This window comes from Grampus griseus (assembly GCF_964374135.1).
Source record: "Grampus griseus genome assembly, chromosome: 6".
Classification (NCBI taxonomy): domain Eukaryota; kingdom Metazoa; phylum Chordata; class Mammalia; order Artiodactyla; family Delphinidae; genus Grampus; species Grampus griseus.
Genome location: NC_139000.1, coordinates 104,310,634 through 104,334,576, shown reverse-complemented (window position 1 = coordinate 104,334,576; position 23,943 = coordinate 104,310,634). Strand labels below are relative to the sequence as shown.

At 39.0% G+C, this 23,943-nt stretch overlaps 1 protein-coding gene across 1 annotated transcript in view; it reads right to left on the bottom strand.

Moving 5' to 3' along the window:
- ELP3 (elongator acetyltransferase complex subunit 3) overlaps window positions 1-23,943 on the bottom strand; it is a 113,417-nt gene that overhangs the window by 66,702 nt on the left and 22,772 nt on the right. The window contains exons 7-8 of the mRNA XM_082655906.1: window positions 22,894-23,048; window positions 540-701 (exon numbers count right to left, since the gene is read on the bottom strand). Of these exons, the coding sequence (XP_082512032.1) occupies window positions 540-701; window positions 22,894-23,048 (317 nt within the window). The remainder of the gene's footprint in view (window positions 1-539; window positions 702-22,893; window positions 23,049-23,943) is intronic.

Here is a 23,943-nt window from a genome sequence, read left to right as displayed (position 1 = left end):
CTCAACACACACTTACTCCCTGAAGCCTGCCTTTATTTCTGGAGGGAAGAGAACTTCATATGGCTCTATCAACCCTTATTTCTTTCCTTCCTTAGACTCCCAAATTTCTCAAAGTTTATACCCATCACCTCACCAGCCTTTCTTTCACTACCCTACCAACTGGCATTTGCTTCACCAAAACTAATTTCTTAAATCTCACACTAGTTTCCTTCTTGTTCAAACCCTTTTCTTTGTTCCTATTCTCCTTGGCCTTCTCTCATGCTTTAAACTACTAACCTTGAGCCCTGCCCTCTGCTTTCCAAATGGGAAAGGCTACTTATCGCAAGAATTGGAAGAGAGATCAGCATGTTTATAGACTACTGGAAAAAAGCCAGTAAACAAAGACCGAAAATCAAGGAAGGAGGAGATGGAATTAAGAGCACAGACAGAAGAATGAATAGGAGGAATTCCTAGACCTCTCCCTGTCAGATGGGTAGTAACACAGATCCAATCGGTGGGGGAAAAGGAAGGCTTGTGCAAGATCATCTGTACCGTCTTACCGGTTGGTATCTCTGGCCACATCCTCATAGACACTCTGCACCCCAATCTCCAGCCTTGTGCAGCCATAAGTCAACATATCACTTAAATGCCGCTTCATGCAATAATCTGGTCTGGTCTCAATAGTAATTCCGATGCACTTTGTGAGGCTTCTCTCAGAATACCTGTAGAGTAAAATCGAAAAGTAAACAACTTGCCAAAGCTTTAGGACATCTACTCTCATTTAAAGGATGTCTTCCTTTTGTCCTCCCGGCTCTAACCCAGTGGTTAAGAGCATGGGCTCGGACTTCCCTGGTGGTGCAGTGGTTAAGAATCTGCCTGCCAATGCAGGGGACACGGGTTCGAACCCTGGTCCGGGAAGATCCCACATGCCGCAGAGCAACTAAGCCCGTGTGCCTCAACTACTGAGCCTGCGCTCTAGAGCCCGCGAGTCACAACTACTGAGCCTGCGTGCCACAACTACTGAAGCCCGTGTGCCTAGAGCCCGTGCTCTGCAACAAGAGAAGCCACTGCAATAAGAAGCCCGCACACCGTAACGAAGAGTAGCCCCTGCTCACAGCAACTAGAAAAAGCCCACGCGCAGCAACGAAGACCCAATTCAGCCAAAAATAAATAAAATAAATAAATTTTTAAAAAGTTAAAAAAAAAAAAAAAAAGAGCATGCGCTCTGGAGCCAGACTATCTGAGTTCAAATCCTGGCTCTGCTATTTCCTAACTATGCAAACAGGAAAGTTATTAACCTCTCTGCGCTTCGGTTTCATTATCTGCAAAATGAGGATAATAGTAGCTATACCTCATGGGACTGACGTGACTGAGCCAGCACAAAGTAATGTTATCATCACCATTATCATTATTATTCTCCTCAGTGTGCTGCAGCCATAATCTCCTTGAAAGCAGGGATTTCAACTGTGAGAACCCTAATTTTCAATTCCTAGCAACGATTTTTCATGGAAGTGAAAACCATCTGCATTATATATTTCCCACTCCATATTTTAGAGTTATGTTAAATAAAAGAAAACAAAAGAGGGGGGAAGGGAGGGTATGCATAATGATCATAGGAATAATTCAGATGAAATGTCTTCTATACCCACAAGTCTTTTTGTCAAGCCTATTAATCTTAGCAACAACTTACAAAATTAGGAATCATTTTTCTCCTTCACTAAAACCAGATATCAGAGTAGTGAGGACCATTTTAAATTTATTTATTTATTTATTTTGGCTGCGTTGGGATCTTCGTTGCTGCGTGCAGGGTTTCTCTAGTTGTGGCGAGCGGGGGCTGCTCTTCGTTGCAGTGTGTGGGCTTCTCACTGCAGTGGCTTCTCCTGTTGTGGAGCACGAGCTCCTGGCGCATGGGCCTCAGTAGCTGTGGCTCACGGGCTTAGCTGCTCCGCGGCATGTGGGATCTTCCCAGCCCTGGGCTCGAACCCATGTCCCCCGCATTGGCAGGCGGATTCTCAACCACTGCGCCACCCGGGAAGCCCATGAGTACCGCTTTAGATTCAAGCTAGAATCTAGAAGAAGAAAATGACTTGCTAAGTGGTCTGCTGATGCGATGGAATAGGAACCATTACCTAGAGGCCACTGCGGCCAAGCACTGCACTATATACTCCACACGCACTGAATGCTCCCGTTAGCTCTATGAAGTATGTCTTATTATCCCCATTTTACAGATAAAGAAACTGAAGTTCCTAAAGTGATTAAATACTTTGTCCAAGGGTACAGAGCTCATAAAATCCAAGTCAGGATTTGAAGGTAGGTCTGTCTGACTTCAAAAATCCTACCCTGTGTTTCACTCTATCACATGGCTTGGACAATTCAGCATGGGACATCCGATCTGTCCTCTCTTCAACTTCTCCTAGAACGAAATAATTCTTCTCAGTGTACCCTTCTACAACTTTCTCAATTCTTCGGGCAGGGTGAGGGAAGCCTTTTTTTGCCACTTAATTTCGTGTTTCCAAAGAAGTTCATAGCTTTTTTTCTTGAAAAATAAAAATCATAAAATTTCCATAGTTTTGTAACTACTGTTCTCCTTTAAGTTCATTTATTATTGACAATTCATAATTGTCAATAAAACTGACTTATCTAATTTAATAATAATTATTAAGAAGGTTACGAATCACTGAACTGAAGGACTGATTCTGAAGTCTTTCACTCTAGACGTTCAAAGTGTTTACACTATTACCCTATTCCTAAGGTTTTATATAGGATTACTACAGGCAGCAAGAACCAAAGGTAAACAACTAGTCTATAGTTACTAAACGATGAATCATAAGACAAAAAAGGGCACAGATCTTATCAAATCTTGCCTCTGACAGCTAGCTTCTCTGAAACAATCAGATCAGAAAGTCTCATGTCTCTCAAACAGGTGGGTCCCAAGGCATGCAGAATACATGTAACTCACCTTCTTTGAATACCAATTATTGTGTTTGGAGAAAACCATTGTTTTAAAATATTAAGGGACTTTCCTGGTGGTCCAGTGGTTAGGAATCTGCCTTCCAGTTCAGGGGACGTGGGTTTGATCCTTGGTTGGGGGAACTAAGATCCCACATGCCGCGAGGCAACTAAGCCCGTGCACCACAACTACTGAGCCTGCACTCTAGAGCCCGCGAGCCACAACTACTGAGCCTGCATGCTCTGGAGCCTGTGCCCCCACAACTAGAGGGAAGCCTGTGCGCCACAACAAAAAAGATCCTGCGTGCTGCAACGAGGATCTTGCGAGCTACAGCCAAGACCCGACACAGCCAAATAAAATAAATAAATATTTTAAAAAATTTTAAAAAAAGAAAACACTAATGTATTATGGAGAAAGCATATTGCATGACAGCTGAAAAAACCAAAAAGCGGAAAACTCTAAGTTTTGAGTATATTTAACAAAGTAAGTGAGAACATTTTACAATCAGGCATTCCAAAATTGTATCATAAAACCTCTCTATTAACTGATATTTTTATAAAACCCACAGTATTTCCTGGGACTTCCTTGGTGGTCCAGTGGTTAAGACTCCATGTTCCCAATGCTGGGGGCACGGGTTCAATCCCTGGTCAGGGAACAAAGATCCTATGTGCCGCAAGGCGCAGCCAATAAATAAATAAGTAAACACAAACAAACAAAACAAAACAAAACAGCAACCCACAGTATTTCCTAAAAGGATGCCATTAAGTTATCAGCAAAGTTGGCAGCACAACAGTACCTAGCAATACTAAAACTAGAGGACAGGCAACTGCACAGATGGGAATTCATCTAGAGGAAAGAGAAATCCACTAGCTAATCTCTATTGCACAGATCATCAAAGGCCCAAGCAAGACTGATAGAGAAAGCTGCTGCGAGGATGATAAGGTCTCTTCATAAGTAGTTAGAATGTAGTACAGGACAGAGGCAAACCTTATTCGCAAACAATAATTTAACTCCATTTCAAAAGTGTCTTTCCTCTTGGGGAAAATGTCATTACCTTTTGCAGGAGCAGAAATGGAGGAACAAAAAATAACTCGTTTTTAAAAGCCAGTATTTTCTATTTACCACTATCTTTCTTTCAGAATTGTATTTTCATCTGAAAAGCAATTAAGCAGAAATACCTACAAATTTGAGCAAAAACAATGGAGTATTTTCTAAGGAACAGAATATAAGGTCATCTTATACAGTATAAGGTCATTTTTAAAAGGATTTTTGTTAATGCTATATTTAGTTCTACATATCACTAATTCTTGCCTCTTCATTAAAGGGAGATGTAAAGATATCAGTATGATTGGTTTTTTAAAATATTGCAAATATGTTCACAAAGGCTGTCAACTAATCTAAGCAAAATGTCTGCGCTGGCATTTTATGGCCTGCTATAACCCACCACACTGTTCAGACAGCCATCCGACAGTGTGGCTCTCATTTACTACCGAGTTCAATTACCATACCATTGGGGAGCGGGGAGAGGCAGACTTGTTAAAATCTTAGGCGTTCAGGAAATGTACCAAATTCTCCAACCCTGATCATGAGCTTCTAAGAGACAAAGTCAGGACTTGGACCCAGGTCTTCTGATTCCAATTCCACTTCTTTTTTTGTGGCATTATAGGGTCATTTTAAATAAGCCTAAATGCCACCACTGTGGGGCTATGCTGAATCCTACACTTTTCTGTATGCCATAGGAGTGGCATCAACTATAAAAGATGCTAATGTTCTCTGTGAAGCATAATTTAAGCCAATAACTTATGCCGACAGCATTTATTTTTTAACTGGGGGGTTGGGGCTAGGAGGGGGTGGGAGATGGGACAATAACCTGGGAACATAAAAGCAAATAAAAACCAAACGCTACCCAGACTTCAAAACAAAGCTCAAATACATTTCTCCTGCCATGACATCTTCCCAGCGCCTCTAAGTAATTCTGCGCTCTCATTCCTAACGTACCTTGCCCCTACTCCGAATGGAGTTTGTCTTGTTATTTGTGGCTATGTCTGTCTATCCACCTAGACAGGAAGCTTCTGGAAGGCAGTAGGCTCGTATACATTTAGAGGTAAGGGCTTCAGCACTAAAAACTCTCCTTCAATATAAAAATTACAAATATGAAGAATGAGTAAATGAATGAGGCATAACCGAAGACATAGGAGGTCTCTCTCTACTCCCATAGCAGCCCCTAGCTAATTCTACTGGTTACTTTTCCTCTTGCAAATAGATAACCCTAAAAGTTGCTGAACACTAGGCCAGGTAATCTACAGAAAGTAAAGATACAGTAGTTTTTGTCCCAGAGATGCTCAACAGTCTAGCTGTAGGGATAAGACCCACAGCTAAAACCAAGAACCACTTAAGAACAAAGAGCCAGAAGTGGCAGATATATAACTGGATAGAAATGATTTCTTGGAAAGCATGCTTCTATTTCTGGAAGGAAGAAAGTGACCTATAAAAGTGACATCTATTGTTATTACTTACTGTCCCTTCACACTAAGGTCCCAACCAGGGGGACACGGAAGAAAGACGATGTGAAGGTCTCTTTATTATCTCCTGTAAACGGTTTCTGATTCGCTCCAAGAAGGCTGTGGCATCAAAGAACACTTCTGATTACTATTAATCTCCTGAAGTCCACTCTAAAACCTCTGTCATTAATTAAGTTGGATGTGTCTTACTTTAGATTTCCTGTGTGAAATCTCACTAGAGGTCTAAGCCCAAATTTCTGAGAGGTTTATGGACCCTTTCCTACATGGACATCCCTCTACCTCAAACTCAACCTGCTCAAACCAAATCACAACGTAAATATTTGTAATATGTAGATTAAATATTGATCTTCATTAATCACAATGTACAAACTCTCTTTTGCATCTGCAGTCTCAAAATGAGTAAGTAGAATTTATAAACTTCTTTGGACAGCCAAAGATTTTTTTGACTTGCCAAACAACATCTGGAGTTATTGGTGTAATTCCTCAGTAGTACCACAGAACACATGCTTTTTTGGCGGGGGGCAGGGTGGTGCGGGGGCTATAATCATATCTGGAAAATATCTCAACAAAATTTTATGTTCTGTATAATGCTGTGCTAGTGATATTCCAAACTTAAGAATGACTGAGTTGAATGTTTGAGAATTTTAAAATAACTATCTTTTCCCTTTTGAGATGGTGGTCAAGTTTGCTTCCTGGATATTGGCAGTTATGTCAAGAGGGTCTATAACATAAGGTTCTGCCCAACACAAACTGAGGAAACAGACAGGAACAGAAGTTCAATTTTTAAATGAGTACAACCTATGAAAAACTCACCTGGTAACATAGCTTAGAGAGTAATCAGGGACCTTTGGTCCCTTATCATGCTAGTTGACAAGGTTTAAGATATATGAAAAACAACCCATAACAGTTTGGGTTTTGATTCTTTCAGTAGCCGACAAGAATGCTACCATTTTATACTCCTAATCAGATAGCTGAAGAGCCAACAGCAATGTACTATTAATAGAAAAAAACAATCATGGTTATTGCACATTCTTTTAATATTGTATTCACATTCAAATTTAAGGGCTATACACATAAATGCATTATAGAAAAGTTGTCATTGTCAGAAAGTGACTGCTAGATGAAAAATAACCTTCGAGCACATCTTTTATTATTATTATTATTTTTTATTTTTTTTGCAGTACGCGGGCCTCTCACTGCCGTGGCCTTTCCCGTCGCGGAGCACAGGCTCCGGACTCACAGGCCCAGCGGCCACAGCTCACGGGCCCAGCCGCTCCGCGGCATGTGGGATCCTCCCAGACTGGGGCACGAACCCGTGTCCCCTGCATCGGCAGGCAGACCCTCAACCACTGCGCCACCAGGGAAAGCCCCCGAGCACATCTTTTAGATAAAAATTCCCATTCCAGTAGAAATCTTCAAAGCATACAATGTCACAGAAAGAAGTAACTTTAGAAATAATATAGTCCTGCCTCCTCGTTAATAATGTAAGATAACAAAAGAAATAAGTCTGGAACCTAATTCTTAATGCACAGTTCTTCCCACTGCACTCATTTAACAATGTTTTTTAAGTACAGTAAGTCCCCTACATACAAACGAGTTCCATTCCAAGAGCACATACGTAAGTCCAATTTGTTCGTAAGTCCAACAAAATTAGCCTAGGTAACCAACTTTTACAGATAATGCCAGACACATGAACTAACTTACATGTCTGGACATGCAAACGCATGTTCACATCTTTGAAAGTTCGCAACTTGAAGGTTCGTATGTAGGGGACTTACTATACCTTCTCTCCTCAAGGAATTGTGTTAGGTATGACAGACCCTCTCTCTTAAGAAGACATTCCCTATTAAAAGATATAGAAAAAATGCATTGCACAGAATTAGACAATAATGGTATTCAGTAAAACCATTACTCTTGGCTACTGAAAACCAAAGTGAGGGAGTGACTAAATTGGTAGATGCAAATATTAATGGTATCTAATGTTAACAGATTAAACATTCCAATTAAAAGGCAGACATTGTCAAAATGGATAAAAAAACAAGACCCAACTACTGTAGACTTCCATAAAACTGCCAACTAGACTGTTAAAAGAAACACAGTTTCAATGCAGAGACACATATGGGTGGAAAGTAAATGGATGGAAAAAGATACTACATAGGGAAAACAGTTAAGTATGTAAAAGCTGTAATGTCTAATTTAACATCAATAAAAGGAAACTTCAAGACCAGAAAGAAAGGACATTTCATAATGATAAAAAGGTAACTTCATATTGATAAAAAGTTCAAATACCAGGAAAACATATCAATCATAAATGTGCATACTCCTCAGAGCAGATCTTCAAAATAAATGAAGTAAAAACTAATATAACTAAAGGGAGAAACACATAATTCTTCAATCATAGTTGGATATTTTAATCTCTCTTAGCAACTGATAGAACTACACAGAAAACAAAACAAAACAAACCAACCCCAAGACAAGGACCATCTGAACAACACTATCTACCGCTTTGACTGAATTGATATTTATAGAACATTACATCCAACAACTGCAGAATACACATTCTATCAAATATACATAGTTTGTTCACCAAGACAGACCATATATGCTGAGCCACAAAATAAGCCTCAATAAAAAAACTTCAAGAAACTGAAATTGTATAGAATAAACCCTCTCTGACCAATATGGAATTAAATTAGAAATCAATGACATTAAGAAATCAAGAAAAACTCCAAGTTTTTGGAAATTTAGAAATTAAACCATTTGTATATAATCCATGGGTCAAAATACAATTTTAGGAAACATTTTGAACTGAATAATAATTAAAATACAACATATTAAAATTTGTGGGATTCAACCAAAGCAGTGCTTAGGGGAAAACTTCAGAGCTTTAAATACTTATTAGAAAAGAAGAAAGGTCTATAGTGCTAAGTTTCTATACCTTACTTAAGCATAGAAAGAGCAAAGGAAATCCAAAGCAAGTAGAAGATGATAATAAAAATAAAAGCAGAAATATATTAAGTAGAGGACATAAACAAAACCAAGAGTTAATTCTTTACAAAGAACAAAATTTGATAAACCTTAACTAGACTAATAAAGAAAAAAAGAGAGAACACAGGTAATCAATATCAGGAGTGAAGGAGGGATGATCACTAACATCCTACAGACATTAAAGACAAAATAAGGGAACATTATGAACAACTTAATACCAAAAAGTTTGACAATCTGGATAAAACAAATTCCTTGAAAAGTATAATATACCAAAATGGACACAGAAGAAACAGAAAATTTGAATATCCCTTTATCTATTAAAGGAACTGAATTAATCATCTAAGACCCTCCCATAAAGAAACTCCAGTCTTGGATAGTTTTACTGTTGAGTACTAGCAAACACAGAAGAAATAATATTCATCTTACACGAACTCTTTCAGAAAATAGAGGAGGAAACACTTCATAAGTTGTTTTATAGGGCCGGCATAACACTAAAACCAAAACCTGACAAAGAAGTTACATAAAAGGAAATCACAAACCACCATCCCTCATGAAAAAAATCCTTTACAAAGTATTAGAAAGGTGAATCCAGTGATATATAAAAAGAAAAATACATTTTGACCAAATAGGGTTTATCTTAGGAATGCAAGGTTAGTTTAACATTAAAAGATCAATCAAAGTGCTATATATTATCAGAATAAAGGAGGAAAATCATATGATCATTTAAATACAGAGAAATCATTAGACAAATGAGTTAATGATAAAAACTCTTAGCAAAATTCTTCCATCTGATAAAGGTATCTACAAAAAAACTCACAAGTAACACTATACTTAACACTGCAATATTAAATGTTTTCCCTGTATTACTGGGAATAAGAGAGAGAGACTCACTCTCACCACTTCTATTTAACACTGTACAGAATGTCCTAGCCGTTGCAATATGGCAAGAAAAAGAAAAGCATGCAAATCCAAATGGAAAAATTAAAACTCACTGTATTTGCAGATTATATGATTGTTTTTGAAGAAAATCCCAGCAAATTTACAAAAACAACTTTTAGAACTAAGTAGTGAATTTATAGTAAGGTCATATGATATAAGGTTAATATACAAAAATCAACCATGTATCTAGATACTAGCTGCAAACAATTTGAAAATACAATTTTTAAAAATTTCATTTAATATAGCATCAACAAAATACTTTGGAATAAATTTAACAAAAAGCTTACAAAATATCCAAACTGAAGACTGCTAAGAGAAATTAAAAAACACTTAAGGAAACCAGGAGATAGACTATGTTCAAAAACTGGAAAACAATAAATGGTAATTTTCTCAAAATTCTTCTATAGTTTAAACACATTCCCAATCCTATCACACTTTTTATTTTTTACTTATTTTTTTTAACATCTTTATTGGAGTATAATTGCTTTACAATGCTGTGTTAGTTTCTGCTGTATAACAAAGTGAATTATAGTTATATGTATACTTACATCCCCATATCCCCTCCTCTTGTGCCTCCCTCCCACCCCCCACATTCCACCCTGCTAGGTGGTCACAAAGCACCGAGCTGATCTCCCTGTGCTATGCAGCTGCTTCCTACTAGCTATCTATTTTACATTTGGTAGTGTATATATGTCAATGCTACTCTTTCACTTCATCCCAGCTTACCCTTCCCCCTCCCCGTGTCCTCCAGTTCACTCTCTACGTCTGCGTCTTTACTCCTGTCCTACCCCTAGGTTCATCTGAACCTTTTTTTTTTCTTTTTTAGATTCCATATATACGTTAGCATACAACATTCGGTTTTCTCTTTCTGACTTACTCCACTCTGTATGACACACTCTAGGTCCATCCACCTCACTACAAATAACTCAACTTCACTTCTTTTTTGGCTGAGTAATATTCCATTGTATATACGTGCCACATCTTTATCCATTCATCTGTCGATGGACACTTAGGTTGCTTCCATGTCCTGGCTATTGTAAACAGTGCTGCAATGAACATTGTGGTACATGTCTCTTTCTGAATTATGGTTTTCTCAGGGTGTATGCCCAGTAGTGGGACTGCTAGGTCATATGGTAGTTCTATTTTTAGTTTTTTAAGGAACCTCCATACTGTTCTCCATAGCAGCTGTAACAATTTACATTCCCACCAACAGTGCAAAAGGGTTCCCTTTTCTTCACACCCTCTCCAGCATTTATTGTTTGTAGACTTTTTGATAATGGCCATTCTGACCAGAGTGAGGTGATACCTCATTGTGGTTTTGATTTGCATTTCTCTAATGATTAGTGACAACTGAGCACCCTTTCATGTGTTTGTTGGCAATCTGTATATCTTTTTTGGAGAAATGTCTATTTAGGTCTTCTGCTCATTTTTGGATTGGGCTGCTTGTTTTCTGGATATTGAGCTGCATGAGCTGCTTGGATATTTTGTAGATAAATCCTTTGTCAGTTGCTTCGTTTGCAAATATTTTCTCCCATTCGGAGGGTTGTCTTATTGTCTTGTTTATGGTTTCCTTTGCTGTGCAAAAGCTTCAAGTTTGATTAGGTCCCATTGTTTATTTTTGTTCTCATTTCCATTTCTCTAGGAGGTGGATCAAAAAGGATCTTGCTGTGATTTATGTCATAGAGTGTTCTGCCTATGTTTTCCTCTAAGAGTTTTATAGTGTCTGGCCTTACATTTAGGTCTTTAATCTTTTTTTTTTTTTTTTTTTGCGGTACGCGGGCCTCTCACTGTTGTGGCCTCTCCTGTTGTGGAGCACAAGGCTCCAGATGCGCAGACTTAGCGGCCATGGCTCACAGGTCTAGCCGCTCTGCAGCACATGGGATTTTCCCGGACCGGGGCACGAACCCATGTCCCCTGCATCGGCAGGTGGACTCTCAACCACTGCGCCACGAGGGAAGCCCTTTAATCCGTTTTGAGTTTATTTCTGTGTATGGTGTTAGGAAGTATTCTAATTTCATTCTTTTACATGTAGCTCTCCAGTTTTCCCTGCATCACTTATTGAACAGGCTGTCTTTTCTCCATTTTATATTCTTGCCTCCTTTGTCAAAGATACAGTGATCATACATGCGTGGGTTTATCTCTGGGCTTTCTATTCTGTTCCATGGATCTATATTTCTGTTTTTGTGCCAGTACCATACTGTCTTTTTTCTTTTTTTAACATCTTTATTGGAGTATAATTGCTTTACAATGTTGTGTTAGTTTCTGAGTATAACAAAGTGACTCAGCTGTATGTATACATATATCCCCATATCCCCTCCCTCTTGCATCTCCCTCCCACCCATACTGTCTTGATTACTGTAGCCTTGTAGTATAGTCTGAAGTCAGGGAGCCTGATTGCTCCAGCTCTGTTTTTCTTTCTCAAGATTACTTCTGCTGTTCAGGGTCTTTTCTGTTTCCATAGAAATTGTAAAATTTTTTGTTCTAGTTCTGTGAAAAATGCCATTGGTAGCTTGACAGGGATTACACTGAATCTGTAGATTGCTTTGGGTAGTACAGTCATTTTCACAATGTTGATTCTTCCAATCCAGGAACATGGTATCTCTCTCCATCTGTCTGTATTACCTTTAATTTCTTTCATCAGTGTCTTATAGTTTTCTGCAAACAGGCGTTTTGTCTCCTTAGGAAGATTTATTCCTAGGTATTTTATTCTTTTTGTTTCAACGGTAAATGGGACTGTTTCTTTAATTTCTCCTACAGATTTTTCACCTTTAGTGTATAGGAATGCAAGAGATTTCTGCGCATTAATTTTGTATCCTGCTACTTTACCAAATTCACTGATTAGCTCTAGTAGTTTTCTGGTAGCATCTTTAGGATTCTCTATGTATAGTATCTTGTCATCTGTAAACAGTGACAGTTTTAAGTCTTCTTTTCCGATTTGGATTCCTTTTATTTCTTTTTCTTCTCTGATTGCTGTGGCTAAAACTTGCAAAACTATGTTGAACAACAGAGGTGATAGTGGGCAACCTTGTCTCGTTCCTGATCTTAGAGGAAATGGTTTCAGTTTTTCACCATTGAGAATTATGTTGGCTGTGGGTTTGTCATATATGGACTTTATTATGTTGAGGTAGGTTCCCTCTATGCCCACTTTCTGGAGAGTGTTTATCATAAATGGGTGTTGAATTTTGTTGAAAGCTTTTTCTGCATCTATTGCGATGATCATATGGTTTTTATCCTTCAGTTTGTTAATATGGCTATCACACTTTTTAATAGAAATTGATAAGCATAAACTTTATATAGAAAGGCAAAGCACCTAAAATATCCAGAGCAATCTTGAAAAACAGTGACAGAGTTAGAAGACTTATGCTACTTAAAGGTATAAAACTACAGTAATCAGGACTGTGGTACTGGCATAAAGACAAAAACACATCAACGGAACAGAAGAGAGTACAGTCCCAAATTTATATATCCAATTGATTTTTTAAAAGATTATTTTATTTATTTTTGGCTGCATGGGGTCTTTGTTGCTGCGCGTGGGTTTTCTCTAGTTGCAGCGAGTGGGGACTACTCTTCGTTGTGGTGTGCTGGCCTCTCATTGCGGTGGCTTCTCTCATTGCGGAGCATGGGCTCTAGGCGCACGGGCTTCAGTAGTTGTGGCTTGTGAGCTCTAGAGCACAGGCTCAGTAGTTGTGGTGCATGGGCTTAGTTGCTCCACGGCATGTGGGATCTTCTGGGACCAGGACTCGAACCCACGTCTCTGCATTGGCAGGTGGATTCTTAACCACTGCGCCAACAGGGAAGCCCTAGCTAATTGATTTTTGACAAAGGTGCCAATACAATCTATATAGGAAAGGGAAGTTTTAAAACAAGTAATGTTGAAACAATTAGGTATGTATATGGAAAAAAAGAAACCTTGACTCCTACCTCACACTGTATATAAAATATTAAATCAAGATGGATCATAAGCCTACGTATGAAAGGTAAATACAAAGGCTAAAACAATAACTAGAAGAGAACACAGGAAAATATCTTTTTGCCTTGTGAGTAGGCAAAGGTTTGTTAGAGATAATACAAAAAGCAGTAATTATGAAAGAAAAAACTGCAAATTAGACTTTACCAAGACAAAATACTCTGCTCAAATACATTAACATAATGAACACTCAAGCCACAGACTGGGTTTTCGTATTTGTAAAATATAGATCTAACAAAGGACTAGAATCCAGGATATATAATAGCCCAATAAAAAATGTGCAAAAGATTTTAACACACACTTCACAAAGGAAATATATATAGAAAGCATAAGCACGTAATAAAGTGCTCAACATCATTAGTCATCAGAAAAATGCAAATTAAAACCACAACGAAACCCACAACACACCCACTAGAATAGCTAAACTTACAAAGACTGACAACACCTTATGCTGGTGAGGACGTGGAACAAATGAACACTCATACATTACTCGTAGGAGTAAAAATGGTACAACCACTTTGGGAAAATGTCTGGCAATTTCAAAACTAAACATATGATGTAGCAATTCCACTTCTAGTTATTACCCAAGAGAAATAAATACATATATTCACAAAAAGACTTATATAAGTATGTTCACTGAAGTTTCATCATAATAACTACAAACTGGAAACAGCCCAGCTATCCATCAATAGAATGGATAAACAAACTGTGCTCTATGCATATAACAGAATCCTACCCAGCACTAAAAAGGTAACAGCTACTGAAATACCCAACGTGGATGAATCTCTAAATATAACGCTCGGTGAAAGACGCCTTACACTAAAGAGTATGTGCTATATGGTTCCATTCATATGACGTTTTAGAACAGGCAAAACTAATCTATGAAAGGAAAAAAAGAGAAGACTGCTGCTTCTGGGAGGTGCAGGTGAGGATTTACTGGGAGGAGACAGGAGGAAACTTTCTGGGATGATGGTAATGTTCTATATCTTAGTATGATTTTGTTGCACAGGTATATGCATTTGTTAGAACTCATCAAAGAGTACCCATAAGACCTGTGCATTTCACAGTATGTAAATTTACTTGAAAAGAAAATATTACAAACAGTGAAGTAGCTAACGATGTGCAAATGCACGTATTCGGGGAGAAGGGTACTGAAGTCTGCAGCCTGCTTTGAAATGTCTTAAAAAAATAAAAAGAAGGATTGATGGGTTGATAGAGGAATGGCTAGTTGGATAAGTATGTGATAAAGCAAACACAGTAGAACCTCGGTGACAGGTATGGGATGTTCACTGGAAAATTCTTTCAATTTTTGTTTGTTTCAAATAAAATGTTGGAAGAAAAACAACTAATATCACCTCTTTTTATGATGACTAAGATTGTATCCTAGGTTGGACTGCCAATGTTGAGGATCCTGGTCACCATCTACGAAAATCTGATTACCAAGGAAGAAAGTAAAAGTGATCAACAATATGAAGTGAGGGGCGGGGATGGGGAGGGTATTAGAGCCAAAGTCCAGACATGCAAGAGGTTCTGAGGCCTGCCAGAAATAAGGCCAGGGCAGCAAGGCAGGAGATGGCCACTTTCAGGCCTTCTTAGGTTGCTTTGCTTTCTTCATTCCTCTGCAAGTCTATGAAATTAGTTTCTGGGCCTGGGACCCAGCATTACCGAGCACTCTAGTTTCTCCAAGACACAGAAGGACATAGTTGGAGGATTTAAAGTCATTGATGGAGGGGGAAAAAAAGAGGAAGGAACAGAACTGAATTAAAAATTCCACAGGGAGAAGGTATGACTCACCTACTTCTTGGTGGGTAACTACCCTTTTAAATTGCATCTTGTGAAAACAGCCAAGGAGCATTAAAAATTGAATGCAAAACTGCTTCTGGGCAAGGCTGATTAAAAAGGAATAAAACCATTTTAAAAGGTTGTTTTGAGATATTTGGCAACATTTGCATTCTGGTGAACGGGTGACTCAGATCCCACTGCTGGTCCTTTTCACCTCCAGAGCTATGATTTTTAGAGGATGATAGTCACCAGTAATTGATGATCTCTGGAGATTACTGCAGTCTCAGTCTAGCTGATAGTAATGAGTGATTATCACTTTGCTTGATTTAATGAGCCTTCACAGAAATCATACCTGCTTTGTCCTTGACCTCTCTGTTCACTCAGCTTTCCAATGTTTCCATCTGCAAGGATATAACATACTGCTTGTTACTAACCTGCCATAAATAACAACCAAGTTCACCTTGTTAGGGCTTTTCCTTACCCTAACTCTTAATCTTTTAAGAAAAAAACAAAACTTTAACCAGATGGCACACACAATAGCAAAGCAGAGACACACTTGAGCTGATAGTAGAACTTGACACTAATTCGAACAAAGACTTTTAACCTTAAACACGGTTGACTCATCTGTCACAATATGTAACTTTTAACTTAATTTAAAATTAATATTAAAAAAAAAACCCACCTAGGGACTTCCCTGATGGCGCAGTGGTTGAGAATCCACCTGCCAATGCAGGGGACACAGGTTCAAGCCCTGGTCCAGGAAGATCCACCTGCCGCAGAGCAACTAAGCCCGTGTGTCACAACTACTGAGGCTGCGCTCTAGAGCCCACAAGCCACAACTACTGAGTCCACATGCCACAACTACTGAAGCCCGCACGCCTAGAGCCCTTGCTCTGCAAAGAGAAAAGCCACCGCAATGAGAAGCCCGCACACCGCAACAAAGAGCAGCTCCCGCTCGCTGCAACTAGAGAAAGCCTGCGCGCAGCAACGAAGACCCAACGCCGCCAAAAATAAATAAATAAAATAAATAAATTTATTAAAAACAACAACAAAAAACACCCCACCTATGCTAAGCTTGTCAAAGTCAGTATTACATCTGTGTAGTTGTACTAGTATCAACTACTAGTAAAATAAACATGAAATTCATCACCTTACCTCTGAGAGAGGTGGGTCACGCTGGGTAACCCAAACAATTTTCATGAATACCCTCTGCGCAAGAGAACTTAGAGAACGGCAAAGTAAATACCTCATCCAAAAATTTTGAAGAAAACGTTATGTTCAAAACACAGTATCTCTGGGCTGCTCTACATTTTGCAAAGATGTCAACATTTGAAAATAGTTTTCTATGTCTCTATAATACAAACCAGACAACTATTTCTTCAAATTATACAAAGCTTCCCTGAAAAACAAATACCAACTCTATTATAGGGAATTGGCAGTAAAAATTTACCTCAACAAAGCAAACAAGATACCAGAAATTGGCTTTTTCCAGATAATCTCATAAAAGTATAGAGACCAGGAGTCAAAAGCAAAACACGTCGAATGTGGGTTGGCAGGATTCAGTGTAGCATTTATGGATGGTTTCATGACTCCCAGATTGTACTTTTACTACTTCCCGAGAGCCTTGCAATGAAGGCTCAAATCCCATAAAAATTTTTATCCGAAAGTAAAGTGTTTGTTGCCCCCTTGAGGTAAATTCAAGAAACAAAACAACGCCGGCTCTGCCTGGTCCATTAGAGAAAGAGGCTTGCTTCTCCAAACGGCTTTTTCTACACACATACCGTAATCGCAAGTTATAATAATAATAAAACTCTATTTTCACCTGGAAAAAAAGAGGCAATTTACAAACACCACTAGACACTGCACCATTTCTGCAAAAATAAAGATAAAACTTCACACAAAGAATATAGCAAATATTTTAAAGTTTCAGCTGATGAGATGTCAGACTAACTGCATCCTAAAAATTCATTATGCAGATCTTCAGTTGGCCTAGCTCACATGACCCGGGGGACCCAAACTGTAGACTGAAAAGCTCTGCAGCAAACTTTCATGGGGGTGGGGAAGGGCGGGACAAGTCCAAGATATTTATGGCTCAAATCCACATAATGTGCAAGGTCTGCAACATGAGAACAGCTGCACTAACGAAAAAATATATAATACATAAGCATGCGTAGAAAAATATGATGGTCTGAATAGATTATCCTGTGAGGGAATTCTCAGAGTTCAATGGATTTTAGTCAGTAATCCTCTGAGGTACTGCTGCCATCCTAATATCATGGGGCTTTGAACTAATTAAGGTTGTTTTTCTTCCTCCAATTGCATTTTATTCTAAGCTATCATCTGATTTTCAGTATTATTAGGAAGAACGCGATGGATTTACATCATTACTCCTCTAAAGATTGAAAGACTTCAGCGTTTTACTCAGCATGACTCATATTCATGAATGATCAAGGTTCTGAATGAGCAGTAAAATACGGTCCCATCTCATCCTGCTACGAAAGGCCCTGCAGGATGGAGATCACCTGGGCCAGCTGTTGCTCAAAGTCCAGATCCATGGACATAGAATTAACCTGTCACATCCTCTACTGGCAATCACACAAAGTAGCTGCTCACACATGCTTTCCCAGCTGCTGAACTCTCTACCCAGGCCCCTCAAACTACCCTTGAGATTTCTTTAAACTTATGAAAAAGTCTCTACTCTTTTCATTTTTACCAACCCAAAGGAGAGCAAAAGAAGGGGCTAGGAGAAGTAGGGAGAGCACAAAAAGACGGCCCTGTCCCCAATTCCAAGAGGAAGCCCTACCTAGGTCGTTAGCTGTCAATATCTGACCAACAGATGGATCATTCAAAATTCATTCACAAGTGTGCTTGTCCAAAACTGTCTTAATTACAGGGTAATGAAAGTTTCCTCACTTGTAGAACAGGGATAAGTTAAATACTTAAAGACTTCTTATAAGAATTGGATAAGTGAATACTTACCACAATGCTCAGCACACTGTACGCTGTATGCGTCCTCCCTTACCCCCACGTCTCATGTCCCTTTCTCCTCAGTGCTAACTATTGCCTATGCTGATCACCATTCTACCACCTCTTCTATGCATTTATACTCACAGGCACGTATACAAAAATGATGGGCTCACACTGCAAGAATGGCCCTAAAAATTGCGTTTTCATGTAGCATACCTTGGAAATCTGAAACTCTCCCATAAGGTGACCTTATCCATTTGCATGGCTATAAATACCATCTATGAGCTGATAATCCCCAATTTTATATGGCCAGCCCAGACATCTCTTATATAGCCTATGGACATCCCCACCTGAATGTATTCTAGGCATTTCAAACTTAATGCAGCCAAAGTAAAACTCTTGATTTCCTCCCACAAACCTGTTCTTCCTTCTGTCTTTTCCATCTCAGTATGTGACACAACTCTCGATCATTTCCTACAACCAAAACCTGGGTGTCATCCTTGATTCGTTCCTCTTTCTTACCGCGGACCTGATCCAAAATCTGTCAGTTTCCACACAAAAATACAGCTATTCCATCTATTCTTTTCTGTCATTACTGCCACCACCCTCATCTGAGCTGGGGTGGATACAACACTCTTCCATCCAGTTTCCCACGTCCACTCTTGCACCAACATTCTCATGTTGCAGCCACACAATAACCAGAATGAGCTTCTTACAAACCCGAACACATCAGTCTCCTGCTTGAAACCATTCATCTACTTCCTACTGCTGATTCGAAAGTTTTTAAGTCCTCAAAAGCATGTATAATCAGGCCCACACCTAACTTTTCAATCTCCCTTCATGACATATGCCCCCCTTTTCACTGGAATCTAGATACCCTGGCCTCCTCTCTGTTCCTGGAACACCTCAAGTTCTTCCTCATTTCAGTGCCTCTTCTTTTTTCTGCGCTTGGCCTGACTCCCTCCTTATACTTCAGATCTCAGCTTAAACGTCACCACTTTGTGTGCAGAATCAGCCCAGGTATTCTCCATCATAGCCGTCTATATCCATCACAGCACTTGCTGTTTGGTATTTGTTGAACCAGTAGAATGTAAGCACCACGAGGGCAAGGACAACATCCGTCTTGTTCACCACGTTGTTCCCAGTGTCCAAGGCAATGCATGGCCCCTAATGGGCCTTCAATTAATGTTCAGTAAATAAAAGAGAATAGTACACAGTAACTTAGCCAGGTGTTCCTGAAATTTTTGAAAATAAAAACTATTCTAAGACTTTCACTTCTTAAATCATTGAACTATATATGAAACCTTAGTATTCTTCTCACTAAAAATGGAGATATGAGGTATCAAAAGAAAGCATAATTGTCTTCCGTCAACTAGAATTTGAAATAAATGATCCCATCAACAAATTATTTAATAGTTATTAAACAGTAATTAGAACAATAGTTATTAAATAATAGTCACTTGTTTTTCTATGGCTGAGTAATATTCCATTGTATATATGTGCCACATCGTCTTTATCCATTCATCTGTCGACGGACACTTAGGTTGCTTCCATGTCCTGGCTATTGTAAATAGAGCTACAATGAACATTGGGGTACATGACTCGTTTTGAATTATGGTTTTCTTAGGGTATATGCCCAGTAGTGGGACTGCTAGGTCATATGGTAGTTCTATTTCTAGTTTTTTATTTTTTTTGTGGTATGCGGGCCTCTCACTGTTGTGGCCTCTCCTGTCGTGGAGCACAGGCTCCGGACGCGCAGGCTCAGCGGCCATGGCTCACGGTCCCAGCCGCTCCGCGGCACATGGGTCCTCCCGGACCCGGGCACGAACCCGTGTCCCCTGCATCGGCAGGCGGACTCTCAACCACTGCGCCACCAGGGAAGCCCTCTATTTCTAGTTTTTTTTTTTTTAATATTTATTTATTTGGCTGCGCCCGGTCTTAGTTGCGGCACGTGGGATCTTTGTTGCGGCATGCAGAATCCTTATAGTTGTGGCATGCCAACTCTTAGTTGCAGTATGTGGGATCTAGTTCCCTGACCAGGGATCGAACCCGGGCCCCCTGCATTGGGAGCACAGAGTCTCAACCACTGGACCACCAGGGAAGTCCCTATTTCTAGTTTTTTAAGGAACCTCCATACTGTTCTCCACAGTGGCTGTATCAATTTACATTCCCACCAACAGTGTAAGAGGGTTCCCTTTTCTCCACACCCTCTCCAGCATTTATTGCTTGTAGATTTTTTTGATGATGGCCATTCTAACCAGTGTGAGATGATACCTCATTGTAGTTTTGATTTGCATTTCTCTAATGATTAGTGATGTTGAGCATCCTTTCATGTGTTTGTTGGCAGTCTGTATATCTTCTTTGGAGAAACGTCTACTTAGGTCTTCTGCCCATTTTTGGATTGGGTTGCTTGTTTTTTTAATATTGAACTGCATGAGCTGCTTGTATATTTTGGAGATGAATCCTTTGTCAGTTGCTTCATTTGCAAATACTTTCTTCCATTCTGAGGGTTGTCTTTTCCTCTTGTTTATGGTTACCTTTGCTGTGCAAAAGCATTTAAGTTTCATTAGGTCCCATGTGTTTATTTTTGCTTTTACTCCCATTTCTCTAGGAGGTGGGTCAAAAAGGATCTTGCTGTGATTTATGTCAAAGTGTTCTCTATGTTTTCCTCTAAGAGTTTCACAGTGTCTGGCCTTACATTTAGGTCTTTAATCCATTTTGAGTTTATTTTTGTGTATGGTGTTAGGAAGTGTTCTAATTTCATTCTTTTACATGTAGCTGTCCAGTTTTCCCAGCACCACTTACTGAACAGGCTGTCTTTTCTCCATTGTATATTCTAGCCACCTTTATCAAAGATAAGGTGACCATATGTGCATGGGTTTATCTCTGGGCTTTCTATCCTGTTCCATTTATCTATATTTCTGTTTTTGTGCCAGTACCATACTGTCTTGATTACTATAGCTTTGTAGTACAGCCTGAAGTCAGGTAGCCTGATTCCTCCAGCTCTGTTTTTCTTTCTCAAGATTGCTTTGGCTATTCGGGGTCTTTTGTGTTTCATTACAAATTGTAAAATTTTCTGTTCTAGTTCTGTGAAAAATACCTTTGGTAGCTTGACAGGGATTGCACTGAATCTGTAGATTGCTTTGGGTAGTAGAGTCATTTTCACAATGTTAATTCTTCCAATCCAAGAACATGGTATATCTCTCCATCTGTTTGTATCGTCTTTAATTTCTTTCATCAGTGTCTTATAGTTTTCTGCATACAGGTGTTTTGTCTCCTTAGGAAGGTTTATTCCTAGATATTTTATTCTTTTTGTAGCAATGGTAAATGGGAGTGTTTTGTTTGGATGGGTCTAGAGTCTGTCATACAGAGTGAAGTAAGTCAGAAAGAGAAAAACAAATACCTTATGCTAACACATATATATGGAATCATTAAAAAAAAAAAAAGGTTCTCATGAATCTAGGGGCAGGACAGGAATAAAGACGGAGACATAGAGAATGGACTTGAGGACCCAGGGAGGGGGAAGTTGGCAAGCTGGGACAAAGTGAGAGTAACACTGACATATATACACTACCAAATGTAAAACAGATAGCTAGTAGGAAGCAGCTGCAACATGCAGGGAGATCAGCTTGGTGTTCTGTGACCACCTAGAGGGGTGGGATAGGGAGGGTGAGAGGAAGACACAAGAGGGAGGGGATACGGGGATATATGTATATGTATAGCTGATTCACTTTGTTATACAGCAGAAACTAACACAACATTGTTAAACAATTATACCCAATAAATATGTTTTTTAAAAAAAGTCACTTGTTTTGTTGATTATATAGCAGTTAAATGTCTCAGATTAAAAGTACTCCCAGTGCTCTTTTTGGGTGGGCTCACCTAGTCCAATCAAAGCTACCCCTGCAGTTTAGACCAGCCTCAGGCTGAGAAGAGCTGCACAGTGGTTTTTCTGGGTTTTAAAGTAAATTTATTTACTTATTTATTTATTTTTGGCTGCATTGGGTCTTTGTTCCTGCACGTGGGCTTTCTCTAGTTACGGCGAGCAGGGGCTACTCTTCGTTGCGGTGTGGGGGCTTCTCACTGCGGTGGCTTCTCTTGTTGTGGAGCATGGGCTCTAGGCACGTGGGCTTCAGTAGTTGTGGCACACGGGCTCAGTAGTTGTGGCTCACGGGCTCTAGAGTGCAGGCTCAGTAGTTGTGGCACACGGGCTAGGTTGCTCCATGGCATGTGGGATCTTCCTGGACCAGGGCTCGAACCCGTGTCCCCTGCATTGGCAGGCGGATTCTTAACCACTGCACCACCAGGGAAATCCCTTGGTTTTGGTTTTTTGTTGCTGTTGTTCTTTTTCTTTTTTTTTAGTTTCTTTTTATTCTTCCACATAGTGATTTTGTGAAAATACTAATAACCAATGAACCATACTCACTTTTTAAAAACATAATCCTTTTTCCCACAAAACAGAAGCAACTACAAGGACTAGGACTGTATGAGATGACAGATGTTAACTCAGCTTACTGTGCTCATCATTTCATGATATATGTGACATCAAATCATTATGCTGCACACCCTAACTTATACAGTGCTCTACGTTCATTGTAGCTCAAGAAAATTGGGAAAAAATGTATTTAACCTTACAACCCATGAAAGGTATGCAAATAAAAAGAATGACATCCTCTCCCCTCCCTCCCCAAAAGAACTAGGAATATAGACATAGAGCAAAAGGAATTCTCACAGACTGCTGCTAGGAGGATAAACTGACAACCAGCGTTGGTGAATATGATAAAATAAGAATTTCTTACTTGACTGCCTCGTAAATATTGTTGGAGGTATGTCCTGATAAGGCATCATGTAAATTTCGAATAAAATAATCTCTGTATTCTTCTGGAAGCGCCATAAATGTTCCACCCATCACAATAAATTCCACTTTATCCACACTGTGACCAAGCTGTTTTAACTGAAAGACATAAATTCATCAGCATTAGAAAGATATAGTCAACTACCCTGAGAAGGTTATTGCAAATTTCTAATTTTACTTTGCGGTGTTCTCATCTGTAGTTTAAAAATGAGAAGCAAACATGTTAAGCAAATTCTATGGACTAAAAAAAATAGACTCCAGGGTCTGAAAAGGAAATTATTGCTCAAATAAGGAGGACGAGAATTAAAAATAATAAACAAGAAGTCTGATGTCAACTTACAGAGTTAAGTGAAAACTTAATAATACAAAGAATATAAATTAGAGAGCAGCAAAGCAAATAACACAGTATGTAATAGAATAAAGAAATATTTATTGATTACATATTTTATGCCAGACTTTGTGGTCAGCATTGGGGACGAAGAAGACTATATACAACATAATCAGGACTTGATGCAAGTGAAAGAAAGAGAACACTAGATTAGAAAGAAACGTTAAGAAAGCAGCTTTAAATTAAAAGTTTTGAATTAATTATGAAGTTTCTGGGTACAGGTAGCACCTTAAGCCTAGTTTCAGGGGTGGGGCAAGGACAATAAACTCTGAAATATGACATCTCTTCTATTTGGGAAGAGAATGGTATAGATCTTTCAGTTTTTCAACTACAATAAGGCAAGATTCTAATTTTTAGAAACAGGTATTTAAATTTCTTGCCATATCTTAGGCCTGAGGAAAACTAGGTCAAGTAGACTACAAATTATGAACTCTAATGTACTACGTAAAGAGGAGGTCCACACTTAATATGAGCAAAAAGTTACTTTGTTTTATACTTGTTTCTGAAAATGGCAAATAACTTATACATACATACATCCTTATACATATGTAAATCCTTACAGATACGTAAGCATATGGGCAGGCATGTGCATACACATGCAAATAT